General features: G+C 44.5%; 1 protein-coding gene across 1 annotated transcript in view; it reads right to left on the reverse strand.

Annotated features, from left to right (window-relative positions):
* LOC144602960 (class I histocompatibility antigen, F10 alpha chain-like) overlaps positions 1-16,742 on the reverse strand; it is a 31,930-nt gene extending 15,188 nt beyond the window's left edge. The window contains exons 1-2 of the mRNA XM_078416082.1: positions 16,691-16,742; positions 2,222-2,482 (exon numbers count right to left, since the gene is read on the reverse strand). Of these exons, the coding sequence (XP_078272208.1) occupies positions 2,222-2,482; positions 16,691-16,742 (313 nt within the window). The remainder of the gene's footprint in view (positions 1-2,221; positions 2,483-16,690) is intronic.
* Positions 16,743-17,180: the final 438 nt, after the last annotated feature.

The following is a 17,180-nucleotide window of genomic DNA, read 5'->3' on the forward strand; positions in this document are numbered from 1 at the left end:
ATCAGCCATGATCATGTTGGATGGCGGTGCTGGCTCGAAGGGCCGAATGGCCTCCTCCTGCACCTATTGTCTATTGTCTATTCACATACCTAAGAAAGCTTTTACTATCCTCCTTTATATTTTTGGCTAGTTTACCCTCGTACCTCATCTTTTCTCCCCGCATTGCCTTTTTAGTTATCTTCTGTTGCTCTTTCAAAGAGTCCCAGTCCTCTGGCTTCCCACTCTTCTTTGCTTTGTTGTACTTCTTCTCTTTTATTTTTATGCTGTCCTTGTCTTCCCTTGTCGGCCATGGGCGCCTCTTACTCCCCTTACAATGGAGCTGCTCAGCGGGTCAGGCACCATCTGTGGAGAACGTCACTGGGGGAGCAGTGAGAGAGGGTCTCGCAGTTCTCCCCGTTGGGTAGAGGAGGAGAATCTCTTCAAAGTAGGCATAGCGCACGAGGAGATATCACCGTGGAGCAAGTCATACAGGAAATTAGAAATGCGTGCAACCAAACAGGAAATTAGAAATGGGTGCAACAAACAGGAAATTAGAAATGCGTGCAACAAAGGTAAAACAGTTATAATGAGTGACTTCAATCTACATATAGATTGGGTGAATCAAACTGGCAGGGGTGCTGAGGAAGAGGATTTCTTGGAATGTATGTGGGATAGTTTTCTAAACCAACATGTAGAGGAGTTTTCTAAACCAAAGACGTACAGGTATGTAGGTTAATTGACTGGGTAAAATGTAAAAATTGTCCCTAGTGTGTGTAGGATAGTGTTAATGTGCGGGGATCGCTGGGCGGTGCGGACTTGGTGGGCCGAAAAGACCTGTTTCCGCGCTGTATCTGAAATATGAAATAATAATAATATGAAAATATGTCCAATGGCAAATATTATGTATGGACAAGAGTGGTGCAGATGGATTTGGACAGCCTATTTTACAATTGCTGCTCAAGATAATTTAGAGATGCAGCGCGAAAACAGGCCCTTCAGCCCACAGAGTCCGCACCGACCAGTGATCCCCACCGACTAGTACACTAGCACTAGCCTACACACTAGGGACAAATTATAATCTTTACCAAAGTTAATTAACTTACAAACCTGTATGCCTTTGGAGTGTGTGAGGAAACCGGAGCACCCGGGGAAAACCCACACAGGTCACGGGGAGAACGTACAAACTCTGCACAGACAGCACCCGAGGCCAGGATCAACCCCGGGTTTCTGGCACTGTGAGGCAGCAACTCTACCGCTGCGCCACCATGCCCTTTAGGTTATCCTTTAAATATATCACACATTTCTTTCAAATTCAGTCAATAAAAGTGAAGACAATTGGTGAGGTATGCAAGGGATTTTAACAATAAGCCACCAACATTTCAATAATTTGTAAAATGCTGGAAACACAGCAGGTTCAACAGAATCGACGGTAAGAGAAACAGAATTAATGCTTCAGAATTGTGAAAATGTGTAAGTAGCATACAGGAGTGGGAGGTATGGTTGGGAATATCCCTGATAGGGTGTATCCCTCATAGGGTAATGTCATGTTGCTATGGTGATAAGCTGACGATTAAGCCATCAGCCAATGGTATTTTTGGATTTTATTTCACATTTCCAGGGTCTGCAGTTCTTAGATTAGAGACTCAGCATGGAAACGGGCCATTCGGCCCACCAAGTCCATGCCGACCATCAATCATCCATTCACACGAGTTTTATGTTATCCCAAAATAGACACAAAATGTTGGAGTAACTCAGTGGAACAGGTAGAATCTCTGGATAGAGCGAATGTGTGACGTTTCCAGTTGAGACCCTTCCTCAGACAGGGGAGACACTCTGTCTGAAGAAGGGTCTCGACTCAAAAAGTCATCCATTCCTTCTAACCAGAGACGCTGCCTGTTCCACCGAGTTCCTCCAGCTCTTTGTGCCTATATTCGCTATAAACCAGCATCTGCAGTTCCGTCCTACACATCTATGTTATCCCACTTTCTCATCCATTCTCAGCACAACAAGAGTAACTTACACAGCCCAATTAACCTACAAACCCTCACGTTTTCAAGATATGGGATGAAAGAAACCGGAACTCCTGGAGGAAATATGTGTGGTCACAGGGAAACATGTAAACTCGCTCGAGTTCAGGATCAAACCTGGCACAGTGAGAAATTTACTGAGATTTTTCTGAAATTTTAGATTTTTAAAATTTACATTGATCACAATCCAAATGTATTCAAATGAATGGACTAACTTGCTGTTTCGTTTACCCTCCGCATCCATTCATCGACTTGCCCTTTGATGATTCCATGGAAACCATTTTCAGAGACTGTATTTCTCACCCAGTAACTCCTGTCAAATGCAGCCGCCATCCATTTCTGTCTTGGAACTGTAATGACCATGTTTTTGTCATAATACTGTATCTCACAACCGTCCAGAACTCCCACGACACTGTATTCTGGTAGATGAGTGCTCCCGTGGTTCAGGGTGTAGAAATAGACCAGAGTGTGAGGCCCTAGACATGAATCAAATAATACAATATTGTCAAATAATAGAAATTTCTATGGACAGGAAAGGTTTGGAGAGAAATCTGCGAAACACCAATCGGACTTACTTTGCACTAAACATTATACCCTTTATCCTGTATCTATACATTGTGAATGGCTTCATTGTAATCATGTATAGGCTTTTCGCTGTCTGGATAGCACACAAGAAACATTTTCACTGTAAAACAGTACACGTGACATTAATAATAAATTAAACTAAGCTAAAATGCAGGTAGGTGGGTCAAGGGTAGGTGGGGCATCTTGGGCGGCATAGATAAGCTGGGCTGAAGGGCCTGTTTCTATGCTCTATGATTGCAATCTCTTTGCTGGGGATCGAAGCTCCAACCGCGGGGCATGAGGACTTTAACATTGTGATGCCCGCGGTCTCTGGTAAGAAGAGGCCGACTCGGGAGCTCCATGCCGCGGAGAGTTTCAACCACCCCGACGCGGGAGCTTCAATCACCCCGACGCAGGAGCTTTGATCATCAGCTGCAGGGCTTTGATTGCCCCGACTGCAGATCGTTCGACTGTCCGGACCGCGGGGGAACAAAGAGGAAGAAGTTTGCACAATATTGCCTTCCATCACAGTGAGGAATGTGGAATCCGCTGTGGTGGATGTTTATGTTAAAATTTAAGTGGTTGTGTGGCTCGTTGCTTTTCACTTTGTATGGCTGTCTGGTAAATCAAATTTCACTGTATCTTAATTGGTACATGTGACAATAAACTGACCATGAAACCTTGAACCTTGAGATACAGCGTGGAAGCACGCCCTTCAGTCCAACGAGTCCGCAATGATCCCCGCACATTAACACTATCCTACACACAAAGGACCATTTACATTTATATCAAGCGAATTAACCTACAAACCTATTTGTCTTTGGAGTGTGTGAAGAAACCGCAGATCTTGGAGAAAATTCACACAGGTCACGGTGAGAATGTAGAAACTCCATACAGACCGCGCCCAAAGTCAGGTTGTGTAGGAAAATAACTGCAGATGCTGGTACAAATCGAAGGTATCGAGGTGAGATTGTGATACCAGCGCCCATATTCAGGATTGGACCCGGGGCTCTGGCGCTTTAAGGCAACAACTCTATCGCTGCCCCACCTGCCCATACTGATCAACATTTGGAAATATGATATTCAGATATTCCACCCGCAAAGGCAAGTCACGACAGTTATTTGGTTCACAATATATTACTCCGTGTGTTGTTAAATAGTAAAATCTAGGGGTAGGTATTGCAAATATCAGGAGGATTAAAAGAGATCGGGTACCAAAATGGTTAGCAAGGACTTGGTGGGTCAAAAGGCTTAGAAACATAGAAACATAGAAAATAAGTGCAGGAGGAGGCCATTCGGCCCTTCGAACTTGCACCGCCATTCAATATGATCATGGCTGATCATCCAACTCAGTATCCCATACGTGCCTTCTTTCCATACCCCCTGATCCCTTTAGCCACAAGGGCCACATCTAACTCCCTCTTAAATATAGCCAATGAACTGGCCTCAACTACCTTCTGTGGCAGAGAATTCCACAGATTCACCACTCTCTGTATGAAAAAAAACGTTCTCATCTCGGTCCTAAAAGACTTCCCCCTTATCCTTAAACTGTGACCCCTTGTTCTGGACTTCCCCAACATCGGGAACAATCTTCCTGCATCTAGCCTGTCCAACCCCTTAATAATTTTGTAAATTTCCATAAGATCCCACCTCAATCTTCTAAATTCCAGCGAGTACAAGCCGAGTCTATCCAGTCTTTCTTCATATGAAAGTCCTGCCATCCCAGGAATCAATCTGGTGAACCTTCTCTGTACTCCCTCTATGGCAAGAATGTCTTTCCTCAGATTAGGAGATCTGTACACAATACTCCAGGTGTGCTCTCACCAATGCCCTGTCCGACTGCAGCAGAACCTTCCTGCTCCTATACTCAAATCCCCTCGCTATGAATGCCAACATACCATTCGCTTTCTTCACTGCCTGCTGCACCTGCATGTCTACTTTCAATGATTGGTGTACCATGACACCCAGGTCTCGTTGCATCTCCCCTTCTCGTAAGCGGCCACCATTCAGATAATAGTCTGCTTTCCTGTTCTTGCCACCAAAGTGGATAACCTCACATTTATCCACATTATACTGCATCTGCCATGCCTTTGCCCACTCACCTAACCTATCCAAGTCACGTTGCAGCCTCCTAGCAACCACCTCACAGCTAACACTGCCCCCAGCTTCGTGTCGTCCGCAAATCTGTAGATGTTGCATTCAATTCCCTCGTCCAAATCATTAATATATATTGTAAATCGCTGGGGTCCCAGCACTGAGTCTTGCGGTACTCCACTAGTCACTGCCTGCCATTCTGAAAAGGACCCGTTTATTCCTACTCTTTGCTTTCTGTCCGCCAACCAATTCTCTATCCACATCAATACTGAACCCACAATACCGTGTGCTTTAAGTTTGCATACTAATCTCTTATGTGGGACCTTGTCGAAAGCCTTCTGGAAGTCCAGATATAACACATCCACTGGTTCTCCCTTATCCACTCTACTAGTTACATCCTCGAAAAATTCTATAAGATTCGTCAGAAATGATTTATCTTTCATAAATCCATGCTGACTTTCACCACTTTCCAAATGTGCTGCTATCCCATCTTTAATAACTGACTCTAGCATTTCCCCCACTACCGATATTAGACTAACTGGTCTGTAATTCCCCATTTTCTCTCTCCCTCCCTTTTTGAAAAGTGGGCTTACATTAGCTACCCTCCAATCCTCAGGAACTACTCCAGAATCCAAAGAGTTTTGAAAAATTATCACTAATGCATCCACTATTTCAGGGGCTACCTCCTTAAGCACTCTGGGATGCAGCCTATCTGGCCCTGGGGATTTATCAGCCTTTAATCCATTCAATTTACCTAACACCACTTCCCGACTAACCTGGATTTCACTCAGTTCCTCCATCTCATTTGACCCCCAGTCCCCTGCTATTTCCGGCAGATTATTTATGTCTTCCTTAGTGAAGACAGAACCAAAGTAGTTATTCAATTGGTCTGTCATGTCCTTGTTCCCAATGATCAATTCACCTGTTTCTGACTGCAAGGGACCTACATCTGTTTTAACTTTTCTTTTTCTCTTCACATATCTATAAAAACGTTTGCAGTCAGTTTTTATGTTCCCTGTCAGTTTTCTTTCATAATCTATTTTCCCTTTCCTAATTAAGTCCTTTGTCCTCCTCTGCTGGACTCTGAATTTCTCCCAGTCCTCTGGTAGGCTGCCTTTTCTTGCTAATTTGTACGCTTCATCTTTTGTTTTGATACTATCCCTAATCTCCCTTGTTAGCCACGAATGCACGACCTTCCCTGATTTATTCTTTTGCCAAACTGGGATGAACAATTTAAATGCCTTCCATTGCATATCCACCGTCAACCCTTTAAGAAGCTTGTTTCTGTGCTGCACTCTCCACAGCTCAATTAGTTGCACCACATCATATTTATAAGTCATAACCTTCAGTTGATTAGTCTAATCAGAGTGACACAGTGGCACAGTGGTAGAGTTGCTGCCTTACAGCACCAAAGACCCAGGTTCAATCCTGACCATGGGTGCTGTCTGCATAGAGATTTAATGTTCTACCGTAACTGCGTGGGTTTTCCCTGGGTGCTCCAATTTCCTCCCACACTCCAAAGACATACATGTTTGTAGGTTAATTGACTTTGGTAAAGATTATAAATTGTCCCTCGTGTGTACAGGGATTGCTGGTCAGCATTGACTCTGTGAGCTGAAGGGTCCATTTCTGCACTGTATCTCTAAATCGTCTTGAGCAGCAATTATAAAACAGGTTGTCCAAATCGGTTTGCACCACGCCAGTACATCAATAGCAGACTGTAAAAATACCAATGTAACATTTACCTTCTGCTTCCTGATGACCTTCTAATAGCTCACCACATTGCCCTTTGTCAGAGCGTTCCCCTATCATCTCACTGGAGAGCCCCACATTCACACTTCCTCAAATACCACAGATTTCCTGCTAAACTAGTTTCTCCACTGTTAACTCTCAGTGTCTGCCCTTGCAAACATGCAGAGATAAACATCACACAAAAACATCAGGATTAAACAACTCATTATCAACCTTGAGCACAAAGTGCTAAAGTAACTCAGTGGGTCAGGCAACATGTCTCTGGAGAAAAAGGCAGGATGACGTTTCAAACACAAAACAAAACAAAAAGAAACATCCATCACAGTGAGTCTCCTCCAGTCACCTCCTCACTGTTGTGGAAGGCCATAATGTCTTTTCTCTTCCCCTGCTGTCTTCTCCCGCGGTCAGGCTGTTGAAGTTGTCACGTTCCAGCCCGCGCCGGACCGTGAAAGGTCCGCAGCGGGCCGACCCAAGCCCCGCGATTCGGGGCGGGTGAAGACGCTGCCGCTGCCGGAGCTTCGGATGTCGGCCCCCACCCAGGGGCCTGCGAGCTTCCGACATCCACGCGGCCCGCGCCGAAGCCTCCGCAGATGGTAAGTCCGGTCCGCGGGCTCTGCGAACCAGAGCCCAGGTGGTCCCAGGTGGAGGCCGCCAGCTCCAGGTGTTTGGCCAATGGTAGGCCGCAGCGGGAACGGAGACACCACCCAGAAAAATGTGTCGTCTCCGTTGGGAAGAGATAACTTCACACTCCCCCCCCCCCACCCCACACATAGTACACAACCACAAAAAAACAACATCACATCTAAAAACTACAATCAAGACAAAAAAACAACATAAAACACAAAGACAGACGGACTACAGGTGAGCTGCAGCTGCTAGGGCAGCGCAGAGATGCCTGACCCGTTAAGTTACTCCAGCACTTTGTGACATTCTTTGGTACAAACCAGCATCTGCAGTTCTTCGTTTCTACATCATTAGTAAAGAAAGCCAATGGAATGTTGGCCTTCATAACAAGAGGAGTTGAGTATAGGAGCAAAGAGGTCCTTCTGCAGCTGTACAGGGCCCTAGTGAGGCCTCACCTGGAGTACTGTGTGCAATTTTGGTCACCAAATTTGAGGAAGGATATTCTTGCTATTGAGAGCGTGCAGTGTAGGTTTACTAGGTTAATTCCCGGAATGGCGGGACTGTCATATGTCGAAATACTGGAGCGACTAGGCTATTATACACTGGAATTTAGAAGGATGAGAGGAGATCTTATCGAAACATATAAGATTATTAAGGGGTTGGACACGTTAGAGGCAGGAAACATGTTCCCAATGTTGGGGGAGTCCAGAACAAGGGGCCACAGGTTAAGAATAAGGGTTAGGCCATTTAGAACTGAGATGAGGAAAAACTTTTTCAGTCAGTGAGTTGTGAATCTGTGGAATTCTCTACCTCAGAAGGCAGTGGAGGCCAATTCTCTTCTCTCTGTGAACTGCATGGGTTTTCTCCAAGATTATTGGTTTCCTCCCACACTCCAAAGATGTACAGGTTTGTAGGTTAATTGGCTTGGTTAATGTGTAAAATTGTCCCTTGTGTGCAGAGGATAGTGTGCGTAGGATTGTGTTAGTGTGCGGGTTAGTCGCTGGTCGGTGCAGACTCGGTGGGCCGAAGGGCCTGTTTCCCCGTTAAATATCTAAACTAAACTAAAAAAAACTAAATAACGTATCTTACTTATCACACTTCCTTTGGTTTAGGCCGTGTTCTCTCCAGTGTATACTGCTTGATAGTCATTTTCAGTGCTTATTCTGGTTAATAGAGATAGCAACATGAAAACCACAGAAAGAATCGTAAAATATACTGAATCGTGCAGCATACAAACAGGACCTTTTGCCCCATCTTGTCTACACTTATCTACACAACAACGCTGACTGTGTTGCATATCTACACTTACATGATTTATGCCCTTATCCCTCCCTGTCTTTCCTACCAAAAGTCCAAATGTTTTATAGACATAGTGATTATATCTGCGTCCATCATCTCCCCTGCAGCTCATTCCAGATAACTACCGCGGTGAAAAATCTCTATCCTACCTATACCCCTAAGATAGACACCAAATGCTGGAGTAACTCAGCAGGGCAGGCAGCGTCTCTGGAGAGAAGGAATGGGTGATGTTTGGAAACGTCACCCATTCCTTCCCTCCATCGATATTGCCGGTCCCGCTGAGTTACTCCACCAATTTGTGTCGGTTTAAACCAGCATCTGCAGTTCCTTCTTAGACAGGAGGCAAAGGGTGTCAGGTAACGAGATAAGATGAGCAAAATCTAAAGCCAGGGGAAGGGCTATAGTTGGAAGGAGACAGGGGGAGGAGAAAGATGGGGATGAAAGTACAATGAGAGAAGTGAGATGGGGGGATGCGTAATCAAAGGGAAAAGGAATTGAGTGACTGGGAGGGTGGGAGGTAGTGGGAGAAATAGGTGCACATCAGGGTGGACAGGAAAGTGCGGAAGTGGGGTGAAGGGTGGGGGTGGGGGCGGGAGAGGGGAGGAAGGAGAGGGTATTGGCTCAAATTGAAAAATTCAATGTTCATATCATTGGAATGTAAGCTATCCAAGTAGAATATGGAGTGCTGTTCCTCCAGATTGCATGTGTCCTCACTCTGGCAATGGAAGCTAAAGACAGAAAGGTCGGTCTGGTAATGGGAAGGAGAGTTAAAAGGGCTAGCAGCTGGGAGTTCCAGCAGGCATTGACAGACAGAATGCAAGTGCTTTTTTAAATGGTCGTCTAGTCTATGCCGATGCAAAAGAGGCTACTTTGGGACACAGAAAATGGTAGGTGCCTGGAACACACTCCTAGGATACGTGAATGCCGATACTACAGCACAATTTTTGTGGATTTACAGACACACACACATGAGCAGGCAGGAAATAGAGGGGTATAGACCACATGGTGACGTGGAATTAATTTAAACAGGCATCACAGTCGGCCTAGATCTCATGGGCGAAGAAGGGTCTGGACCCGAAACGTCACCCATTCCTTCTCTCCAGAGACGCTGCCTGGCCCACTGAGTTACTTCAGCTTTTTGTGTCTTTCTTTGGTTATCAGCAGTTCCTTCCTCTACATCCTGCCTTGTGCAGCATTGTTCTGTGTTTACAAATAGATTGTAAACCTAACCCCTCATTTCTTCCCCTCCCCTGTGCCCCATCTTAACTTGCATCTACCTCTGCCTTCCCCCGTCACCTTTATCCATTCCTCTATTTTCACAATTCACCACTCGTTAATCCCTTTTCTTCTCTGGCCTTTGTCCAATCATTTGCCTGTCGGAAAACCCTCTCTACAACATTTTAGTTTAGTTTATTGTCATGTGTAACGAGGTACAGCGAAAAACTTTTGTTGCGTGCTAACCAGTCAGCGTAAAGACAATACACGATTACAATGAAACCACTAAAGGTGTCGAGATACATGATGAGGGAACAACATTTAGTGCAAGGTAAAGCCAGTAAAGTCCGATCAAAGAAAGTCCGAGGGTCACCAATGAGGCAGATAGTTCTGGGCTGCTCTCTCGTTGTGGTATCTATCATCTATCATCTGCCATACTTTGTCCTGCCCCTCCTCTCTTCCAACTTTATTTGCCCCACAATCAGTCTGAAGAATGGTCCCGACCCGAATCATCACCATCCCACGTTCTCCAGTAGTGCTGCCTGTCCCACTGAGTCATTCGAGCACTGTTTCTTTTTTTTGTTAACCAGCATCTTCAGTTCCTCGTTTCTTCTTTTTCCTCCTTCCCAGTCCTGAAGGGTCTCTGGCCTGAAACATTAGCTCTGCTTTCCTTCCCACAGATGTGGCCTGACCTGCTGCATATTGCCAACATTTTCTGCATTTTTATTACTATTCCTGCATGCATTAATGAATTACTATCATTTTCAACTCTGCAAACTATGAACATTTTGGCATGCAATTCTACAGCTAAAATATCACAAAAATAACAAACAGTGTTGTTCAAACAAGTAGTTTACATAGAGACATGTTGGAATCTTGAGCAATGAAATGCTGGAGGAACTCAGTGAGCCAGGCAGCATCTGTGGATGGAATGGCCAGGTAACATTTTCAGTCAGGACCCGTCTTCAGTAGTTTTGAATCCAGCCACTTGCAATACATCAGTAATTTTATTAGTTTTTAGGTTAGTTTAGATTTACAGCATGGAAACAGGCCCTTCGGCCCACTGAGTCCACACTGACCATTGATCTCCCATTCACCCTAGTCTTTCCACCTTCTCGTCCACTACTTACGCACCAGGGGCATTTTACATTTAACCTACAAACTTGCATGTCTTTGGGGTGTGGGAGGAAACCGTGCAAACTCGACAGATGGACCCGAGGTCAGGATTGAACCTGGGTCTCTGGCGCTATGAGGCAACAACTCTACCATTGCACCAATGTGCTGTACTTCACAAAACCCATTAACCAGCTCATCACAGGTTAATGAGGAAAAAAATCAAAGGAGCATTGGCGGTCATGTGTGACAGTGTTCCATGGTTATGGAAAATAAGTTGGGGACGGGGGGGGGGGGGGGGGGTAGGACTGATGAATGAAAGAATGAAGGAATGATATTTTATTGCCACGTACCTAGGGTACCTGGGTATAGTGAAATGCTTTGTTTTCCATACAACCTCGGCTTAACCTTGACCGGACTTTGCTGGCTTCACCTTGCACTAAACATTATTCCCTTATCATGTATCTCTAAACTGCAAATGCTTTGATTGTAATTATGTGTTGTCTTTCTACTGACCGGTTAGCATGCAACAAAAAGCTTTTCACTGTAACTCGGTACACATGACAATGAACTAAAGTGAACCTGGGCAGTACACAAGCGTCGCCATGTGTTGGCGCAGACAAAGTTACAAAAGTACCGAACGATCCTATCCACTGCCTGCTGCCGCACATGGCAGCAGACCCCATCCCCACAGTTCCCCTTCGTTCTCAGTGGCACTCCCATCCCCACAGTTCCCCCTTCGTTCTCAGTGGCGCTCCCACCCCCGCAGTTCCCCCTTTGTTCTCGTCCCCCCCCCCCCCCTAATGAGATAGCCTCCCTGTGCTGAATGCCCTACTTCTACAATGTTCTAAGTATAAGATTAGATTAAGCATTGCTCACTGTTGGACTTTGTACCTGCAAACCAAAGACGTACAGGTATGTCGGTTAATTGACTGGGAAATGTTAACAAAAAATTGTCCCTAGTGTGGTCGGATAGTGTTAATGTGCGGAGATCGCTGTGCGGCACGGACCCGGTGGGCCGAAGGGCCTGTTTCCGCGCTGTATCTCTAAATCTAAACCTAAAATTTATCACTTTGTTGTTCTCTTCGAATAAAAACATTCTTGGGTGTTCCTGTCTGAACAAACTAAAATGTGTTTGTCTCTCTGTAACGTTTGAATTCAGGTATCATGCTCACCAATCTTTATTAACATGGAAACAGGCCTTCCCGCCCACTCAGTCTGCGCTGACCATCAATCACCCATACACTAGTTCTATGTTCTCCCTGTTTCACATCCTGCACAGTAGGGGCAATTTCCAGAGGCCAATAAACCCACAAATCTTTGGAATGTGGGAGGAAACCGGAGCACCCAGAGGAAACCCGAATGGTCACAGGGAGAACGTATAAACTCCATACAAACAGAACCCATTGTCAGGACCCTTCTTGTATCTGGGGACGGAGGAACTGCAGATGCTGAATTACACCAAAGTGAGAGACGAAATGCTGGAGTAACTCAGCGGAGCAGGCAGCATCTCTGGATAGGAGGAATATACATTCATGTATCTACCCCACTTCCTTTATGTATTAATTTATTGTAATCGGAGCAGTCTGCAAAACTCTCCATCGACATGAACAAGTGTTTATTTGGATTGCCGACCATTAAACTCTAGTCCCCTGCAATGAAATGATGATTTAGCATTTTACAAATCAATACATTGAGGGCCCTGTTTTCAATGATACGTGCATCCCATTATTTAGAATGCCCCTTCGCGTACTCTTACACTTTCGAAGCATTATCCACACATAGAGTCACAGAGACACACAAACAGACCCTTCAGCCACCAGAGTCCATTCTGACCATGATGCACTCACTTCATACCATTCCATCCCACTATTGAATGGATCTACAGGAGGTGCTGCCTCAGAAAGACAGCTAATATCATCAGAGACCCACACCACCCTGGCCATACTCTCAGGGCCGGCCACCCTGGACCGGGAATTTGCCCGGAAGATCTGGTCCATCCATCATGGGCCGAGTTCCTGATCGCTGTGGACCGAGGATAGAGGACCCAACTGGAAGGCCCGGCTCGCCCACCCAGAGTGGAAGGAGTCAGATGGATGGCTTATAGGCAGACTGCCTGCAGGAGGGAGTGCACTGCCTCTATGGTGGAGTGGGCACTGGAGGCCCTGCAGCAGCCTGGGGCTTGACTGTTCCAGGTGCCGCTCCAAGAGGCAGGGCGCATGGACCAGTTGTGCCCTGCAGCAGTAGAGGACACCACAGCTTCGCTTGGCCAGGCTGACCCAGCAACAACGCTGGGACAATGGGCCTCATGGTCAGGGCAAGAACCCTGTACTTACACTAACTGGGACTTGAAAATGGCACCAAAAACTGGTGACACTGTATACTGTCTCAGCGTATTACTGCTATACACTTGTACTGTATCTGAAATGCTTATCTAAGATGTATCTAAGGGCTTATCTATAGTGATACTTGTACTAAACTGTATACAAAAATGAATTTCACTGTTCCTTGGTACATGCCACAAATAAAATACCAATGAACTACCTTTGAGGTTAGAGAGTCTGAGAACTGTGAGCTCCAACAGCTTTTTCTCACCAGCAGCAGGCTTTTAAACACTGCACAACACTAACCACAACCTTACCTCAACAACTCTGACCTGCTATGGACTTTATTTTGGTTGCAGTAAGGGTATTTTGTTTTTGCACTATTATGGTCTGGTTACCTGGTATTACTAATATTAATTTATTCCATCACGGACTGGTGTATATTTAATATGTGCATAAGAATTTCATTGTTCCATTGCCAGTATAATGACAATTAAATTCTCTTTACTCTCGACCAACCCATTCTTATTCTTCCCAAATTCCCATCATCTCTCACCAGATTCTATCATTACCTACAAATGACAGTCAATTTACATTGTAGAAACAAGGTACAAATATTGGTTTACAAAGAGAGACCCAAAGTGCTGGAGCAACATAGCGGGTAAAGCAGCATCACTGGAGAACATGGATATGTGATGATGGATAGATGTTACGGGTCAAGACCCCTTCTCCAGTCTCTAGACCCTACCCATGTTCTCCGGAGATGCTGCCTGACCGGCTGAGTTACTCCAGCACTTAGCAATGGACACAAAATGCTGGAGTAACTCAGCGGGACAGGCAGCATCTCTGGAGAGAAGTAATGGGTGATGTTTCAGGTCTAGGCCCTTCTTCAGACTTTGACATCATTGTGCTAACTTGCTCCATCCCATTCACTCATCATCTTTCTGATTGAAAAATATTCATACCTTAAACTCTGAGGAGCTGCAATTAAATATCTAAGACCAACAGCTCTTTCATTCAAAGCATATCTTGCATTCATTTGTTCTTATATCTCTCTATACCACTATCTGTATCTCTCATTTCGCTCTCCCCTGATTATCAGTCTGAAGAATGGTCTTGCCCCGAAACGTTACCTACTCCTTTTCTCCAGAGTCGCTGTCTGACCCGCTGAGTTACTCCAGCTTTTTTTGACCATCTTTGGTTCAAACCAGCATCTGCAGTTCCTTCCTACATCGCTCCTCCCCCTGCATTGTTCCCCAGCGTTTGTGTTTTAGTCAAGAGTTGTGCTTAATTGTCATATATATATATATATATATATATATACTGTGTTTAAAGAAAAATCTATGTCTGTTTCCCCGACACCAAAAAGTGTGTGTGTGTGTGTGTGTGTGTGTGCGCGTGTGTATTCACACACACACACACACACACACACACACACACAGAAATGGAACAAAGATTTTTACTTCGAGCAGGATAACAGGTCTGTACACACAATACACAAAGAAAATACGCAATAAAACCAACAAAAATAAAATCAATATATTACTAACCTCAATACTGATACAAACAAAATCTCAAAGTCCTTGGTGCAACCAAAGACAGTCCATAGAATTTCACAGTTGAGGTTGGTGTTGTGTAGTGTTCAAGTGCGTGATGGTGATGGAAGTTATTCTTGAACCTGGAGTTCATGGTTGTCAAACACCTATACTTTCTTCCCCATGGTAGGAGGTAATGAGAGCGTGGCCAGGGTGATGATGTTGGCTACCTTTTTGAGGCAGCATCTCGTATAGATCCCTTCGATGGGGGGAGGTCAGTCCCCATGATGAACGGGGTAGTGTAACTTCTTGATTATTCACAAATATAAGTACTTCATCTGAAGAGCAGGCCTAAGTTGTAGAATTGCTCCCTAAATATCCCGACCTCTTATTCTTCCTTCACGATGCACCTTAAATGTTTATTTTGCTAATTGTCATGTAATGCCATGACACTGCTCAAAGTAAAATTTTACAAAATAATGTGCTTACAAATCTCATTGTAGCATTTTCCCACATTGGAACTGCTATAAATATGTTATTCTTTATATCTTTGTCTGTTTCTCCTTTCACCAATTTAGATTATTACCATCGAAGAAGAATGTCATTGTTTCGTATGGCTCCATAGATGCGTGCTTGAATGCGATTGCAAGATTATTAAATTCTTCCCATATTGAACAATGAACTACACTAAACTCAACTATGAATAATGAACAAAATAAAGACAAATTGTTGGAGTAACTCAGCAGATCAGGCGTCATCGCTGGTAAGCATGGAAAGGTAATGTGTCAAGTTGGACCTTGCAGACCAATGGACTGTCTTTGGCTGAACTAAGCATTCAAGGTGTTTTTGCATAAGTATTGGGATTATCAATTTACTGAACGTTTAGTATGTTATCTGTCTGTATTGTCTTACAGGTCTGCTGTGCTGCTGCAAGAATTTCATTGTTTTGTAGTCATAACATGACAATTGAACACTCTTGACACTCTCTCCTTCTTGATACTCTTGTGGAGTGTGAACAAACATAACACAAGCTAAAGGGTGCCATTCATCCTTTGTCCCCAATCACTGATATTCTATAAGATCATAACTGATCCTGTAGCAGAACACCATTTTTCCGAACTAACCTACGATTCCTTTTGTATCCAAGCATCTTCCTATCCCTGCCTCACGCACCTGATTGACTGAATGCCCACAGCCTTCTTGGGCAGAGAATTTGAAAGACTAATTACCCTCTGGGTGAAAAGATCTCATCTCATTACTACACTGAATTCAGTGATTCATTGGTATTTATTTTCACATGCAGCTAGGTACAGAAATACTTTGTTTCATCAACAACTCGGTAAAATCATATAGCAGACCTAACCGAGGCAATACACAATTGTCACCGTGTTTTGGTGCCATAAGAATGTTTAAACCCTTATTTTTAAACTGTGAATTTTGGTTCCAGCCACACCAGTCTGGGGAGAAGAAAAAAAGAGCATCCCTCATGTTCATGAGCACTTGGTACTAACTATTCATAACTTCAAAAGTCATAGGAGAAGAATTAGGTTGTTCAGCCCATCGAGTCTACGCCACCATTTATTTAATCATGGCTGACCTCCCTTTCCTTCTTAACCCCATTCTCCTATCTTCTCCCTGTGACCTTTGACTTTCTTACTAATCTGGCGGCACGGCACGTTTGGAGTTATCGCTCAGTCAATAACAAAATGCAGAGTGTGTGTTGATCTTTTACTGACTTTGCGTTGTGCTTGTGCCTCGTCCTCTTCCGACATTTGGCCATAATCTGGAACTTGATCCTGTCAAACAACGGCCTTTCCTGTTTCCCGCCTCTCCCACATCGTAATCCCATTTCTTACAACAATAACTTGAAATCAAAGATGTTTTTGTTTCAAACCGCGTCGCACCTGTTTGTTTTACACGAGTTAAAATCAGTTTAAACCAGCATCTGCAGTTCCTTCTTACACAAAGGAAACCGGGAATGGTGCAAATCAAAGCAGAAACTCCAGTCTGGATTGTCCTGAAACAGGGTGATTAAACACTTTTAACGTTCGCATGAACCTCAGACTGAATGTATAATGCGCGATTTTTTAAACCGCCTGTCCAGATTGAGAAACAGTCAAGACACTTTAGCCAGTAGCGAATAAAACGAGAATCGTTAACTTACCGGCTAGAGCCTCTTGTACGCGGAAGAAACTCAGCAAGAGGAACAGAACCATTCCGCGCACTACCTCTTACAGTCAAGAGCAGCGACTGAACCAAACCTCAACAACAGTCCATCAAAGCAGGACCTCACCATGCAATCAGAATAAATATACGACTCATCGTCACCGGTTGTCGAGCGACGTCATTGGACCAGCACGAACAATTCACTGCAATGGAGACACGAGGAGGTGCAGATGCCGATTTACAATAAAGAAAGACACTGGTAGAACTCAGAAACATAGAAAATAGGTGCAGGAGTAGGCCATTCGGCCCTTCGAGCCTGCACCGCCATTCAATATGATCATGGCTGATCATCCAACTCAGTATCCTGTACATGCCTTCTCTCCATACCCCCTGATCACTTCAGCCACAAGGGCCACATCTCACTCCCTCTTAAATATAGCCAACGAACTGGTCTCAACTACCTTCTGTGGCAGAGAATTCCACTTTAT

Source organism: Rhinoraja longicauda, chromosome 19 (genome assembly GCF_053455715.1).
Source record: "Rhinoraja longicauda isolate Sanriku21f chromosome 19, sRhiLon1.1, whole genome shotgun sequence".
Classification (NCBI taxonomy): domain Eukaryota; kingdom Metazoa; phylum Chordata; class Chondrichthyes; order Rajiformes; family Arhynchobatidae; genus Rhinoraja; species Rhinoraja longicauda.